Genomic DNA, 4,350 nt, shown 5'->3' with positions numbered 1-4,350 from the left:
TAATAAATGGGCCAGAAGCTCATGGGAGACAGCTCCAGGTTCGAGCTCGTATTTCGGTGTTTGAGCCTTTCGTGCGAGGTGTTTACCTGCGATCTTCACCACAAGATACGCTTTGTCCTCCATGGTTTGACTTCAGAAAAGAATTATATGAAACCAGGTCTTCCTACTTGAGAAAATTCCGTACTTTTGCATCGACTGTGTAGGCTTGTTCATGCGAATGGTGCAGGGAAAACTAATTACGTGCATATCATGGCGCATCTTTGTTGTTTGACATGGATGCTAATAGGCAAAGTTTTGTTTGTGTCGAAAATCTAAAACAACGTATGTATACTACTCCCTCCGTTCCTAAATATAACTCTTTCTAGAGATTCCACTACGGACTACATATGAAACAAAATGAGTGAATCTACACTCTAAAATACGTGTATATATATATCTATATGTAGTCCGCATTAAAACCTTTAAAAAAAGACTTATATTTAGGAATGGAGGGAGTAGTATAAAAATTATCTAGATTATCAGCGCGCTAGTACAAGTTAAGAATCATGATCCATGTTCAAATTGATTTGCTCAAATTTCACTTCCCAACCGACACCACGATACGGGGGGCATGGCATACGTATGCCTAGAAGCAACAGCGGCGGACAACACATAACAATGGTCATAGTCAAAGCAGGCTGGATCGATCCATCCCTGACAAACAGACTGACCAAAACCATATTCCTTTTCCCTCTCATCTACTCAAGCGCGGGCCCGATCATGTAGCCACATGTCCCCTATCCAGAGAGCTGATGAGCTGTTCATAACTCCACGCCGGAGGTGACTTCAGAGCACTGTTGCGTCACAGCACCGCCGCTGGCCGCCGCAACAAGAACAAATAAACAAATGCAAGAACAAGTAAAATAAAATAAAATGAAGGCATCACAGTCGAGCCGATCGGAAGCTGCAAAACCAATTTAGAGAAGGCCATAAATGCGTGGAAACAGCTGCTGGAGTAGCCAGAATTAAGCATCGCCGGCCAGCGTGATCAACAGCGAGAGGGATGTGTATGGTAGCCAGGAATAGAAGCTTCTTAAAAATCTTGCAATTAATGGAACGTCCGGCCGGTGGCCCAAAGTAACACTGCTACCCATGTCAAACTACCACCCTCTACTGACTACGGACCCGATCGATCGTCCTCTGTTGGAGGAAAAGCCAAATCAAATGTAGAATATGGGGCAAGTGGGGCGCCCTTGCACCCCTGGTTAACAACAAGGTGGATACGCGAAAACCGGCCAATGCTGCATGCTGCTTCTCTTCTACCTACTCGATCGAACCACGCTGCTCGCCATCATCCCTCCCTCACCGATCCCAATAATCCCTCTCCTTGTTGCCGCGCGCCAACTCTTCTGCTTCTGCCGCCATGTCACCTCGATCTCTTTGCACGGTTGCGCCTTGATCGCTCTCCGGCCATGGACCACGCGCGCGGCTTGGAGGGAGGATTGAGATCATCTTGGATGCGGCGGCGGCGGTGGCTGCAGCTCGGGCTTCACGCCGGACCGGCCGTGGCGGTCCAGGAGCTCCCGCGCCAGCGTCTGCAGGTCGCCGCTGCCGCTGCCGCTGCCCGCCGATCCCTCCGCCATGCTGCTGGAGCCGCCCCTGTGCGCCATGGCGCCGTATGACGGCTGCTGGCGGAGCTGGTGCTGGTGATGCTGCTGGAGCGCCCACTGCGGTTGCGCCGGCGGTTCGAAGAGCGCGGACAGGTCGATGGTGGTGGGAATGTTGGTCGTGGACGGCAGGTCCGAGATGGAGAACTGGGCCGGCATCGCCATCGGCATTTGCGGCGCGGCCGGCAGCGGCGGCGACGGCAGCTCCAGGGTGGCCAGGTGGGTCTGCAGGTAGGTCAGCTCGGCCTGGAGATTCACCACCTAGGGAATGACATGACACACACATACATTCATGCATTAGTACAAGCTTCAAACCAGTCACACAACGATACTCATACACATGAACAGATAGAAGTAGAACCACATGCATACATGCATGCATGCAACGAAATGATTTGCAAGGAAGATCAAAAGATTTGCACTAGAAACAAAAGAGAAGGGGGCGCGCGGTTAGAACTTCCAGAACTAGAGATCGGTGCTAGGGCTTTCTTTTCATGGGGTTCAGATCGAGAACCAAGGACTACTACTAGCTCCTTGGCCTGTTCAAACCCCAGAGACCGAGACGGACGGGGTACTAACATATATGCGCGCGTGGGCGTGGACGTGGCGTGACGGGCGTGCGTACGATCTGCGGGTGGGCGGGATCGGACGGCGCCGCGGACGCGACGGATGAGACGTCGTGCGCGCGCGCATATCATTCATCGCGAAGTCCAGCTGGGGAAGCAGTCTCCCGGTTTAGCGCTTGGCGTGCCCCTTTTCGCACTGCCGTTGCTTGGCTTCGCCGTGTTAATTTCCTCCCAAAGTAGACTTACCTTTCTTCTCCAGAAAGAAGAAACGCGGCATGCTCGCGCCGCCGGAGTACTACCCTCCCCGGAAAAGACCCAGATCCATACGCATGGCATGCAGCCAGCAAGCTGGCGACTCGAGGCGGCGCTAGCTGTGCTGTGCTGTGCTGTGCATGGCGCCTACTGGGGTTTTCCCTCCCGTGATCCAAAGAGGCATGCAGGATCGATGATCGATCAACACGGAGATTTAACTCGATCGATCGATGGGTATATGATGGATGGATGGATGGATGTATACCTGCTGCTGGAGCGCGAAGATGTGGGCGACGCAGCCGTAGACGGGGTCGCGGAGGCGGGCCTGCGCCTCGTAGCAGATGGTGACGACGGCGTCGAGGCGCTTGTGCGCGGGGATCTGGAGGAGCAGCTTGGAGACGTTGCTGGCGCCGAACACCTTGTGCACCGCCGCGAAGTGCGCCGCGCCTTGCTCCGAGTCGAAGTAGGGCGCGAAGATGCACTCGCTCACGCACTTGCGCCGGAGGAACTTGCACGCGCCGCACGGCCCGCCGCCGCCGCCGCCAAGGCCCCCTCCCCCTCCTCCCCCTCCGCTGCCGCTGCCGCTCCCGCTCGGCCCGCCGCAGCCGCCAAGCGTGCTGCTGCCGCCGCCCGAGCTCATTGCCGTGCTAGATCGATCGGCCGCAAGAAGAGAGCTTTTAATCGGCCCTCTCCCCTTATATCTGCTGCTCCCTCTAGGCACTTGCTAGTTATAGGATAAAACAAGTGCCCTCGCTCGCCGGTGTTGGTAAGTCTGGAGAGAGGGAGGGAGGGCGAGAGGAGAGGAGGGTCGAATGGGGAGGGAGGCAGGCTGCCAATATAGTAGACGCGGAGGGGGAGGGGCAAACGCGTAATATATGGAAATCCCTGCCTCCTTTTGGTGTTTGTCCTATTGGTGGAAGGTCATGGGGGGTTACAGTTCCACCCCGATTTCTTTTTTTTTTCAGTTTCTCTCTCATGCATGCATATCTCATATATATACGCACACTTTCCCTACTCGTCCCACTGCTGGACTAACATATATGCGTATGTGTATGTGTAGTTTTTGTTTTTGGGGTATTGATGAGACTTTAAAGCCACGGCATGGAAGCCTAGCGATCGAGCAGCAGCTGGTACCACTCTTTCCCTCTCTACACACTTCTCTTTCTGCTCTTTCGCTCTCTTAAGGGCTAGAGGATTGCGTGAAGCAAACATGCTGCATATGTATGCGAGGGAGGGGCGATCGAGCCAAAGAGGGAACCGCACCACAGTCCCCCCCTCGCCCAATTTGCACCCAACGGTGCATCTATCCGTCACACAAACACACACACATGCACTCACTCGCATACACTCCCATGTTGGTTCGTACAGATGGAAAAAGTCTCTCCCGAATTAATTGTCTCGAACATCCACTGCACGATCGGCTCCTCTCCTGAGGGGTCTCTCTCAAGCACATTCCACCACCGCTACAGTGGGCGCTAGTTCGAGATGGATGCATCAGTGCATAGTCTCCCCACGTGAGCCTAACATGACATTCTTCCCCTCCATACGCTACGTATTGCGCGCTGCCCCTTTTGTTTATGGGTAGGTGATCCATCGGGCTAGTCAGCTATGGCTACTGACTGCACTTCACTTGCCATCCATCGGCTCGATCGTAGCCGCGCCCGGCTTGACGTTGCGGTCAAAGACTTTTCACTTCATGCACGATCGATATCGGAGGCGGCACGACGCACCGCGCACTGTGCATGCATTCAGCATTACCCATGTCTACATCTGGCTACGTCTGCCTATATGTAGCGTGACCAGTGATCTGATCGTTCGACCGAGGCTCGGCTCGATCGGGAAAGCAGCGCATATGCATTTGGATTTGGATTAGTTTTTCTTCTTTC

General features: G+C 54.1%; 1 protein-coding gene across 1 annotated transcript; it reads right to left on the bottom strand.

Moving 5' to 3' along the window:
• Positions 1-1,052: 1,052 nt before the first annotated feature.
• Positions 1,053-3,300, bottom strand: LOC125554014 (LOB domain-containing protein 30). The gene is made up of 2 exons (XM_048717642.2): positions 2,730-3,300; positions 1,053-1,907 (listed from the first exon to the last, which is right to left on the bottom strand). The coding sequence occupies exons 1-2, from the start codon at positions 3,102-3,104 to the stop codon at positions 1,488-1,490; spliced, it is 795 nt and encodes a 264-aa protein (XP_048573599.1). The 5' UTR covers positions 3,105-3,300; the 3' UTR covers positions 1,053-1,487.
• Between the last annotated feature and the right edge of the window lie 1,050 nt (positions 3,301-4,350).

The sequence above is a fragment of the Triticum urartu genome, chromosome 4A, assembly GCF_056163025.1.
Source record: "Triticum urartu cultivar PI428250 chromosome 4A, HENAU_Tu73, whole genome shotgun sequence".
In the NCBI taxonomy this organism is placed as follows: domain Eukaryota; kingdom Viridiplantae; phylum Streptophyta; class Magnoliopsida; order Poales; family Poaceae; genus Triticum; species Triticum urartu.
The sequence above is the reverse complement of the archived record's forward strand: the minus strand, read 5'-3'. Positions and strand labels throughout refer to the sequence as shown.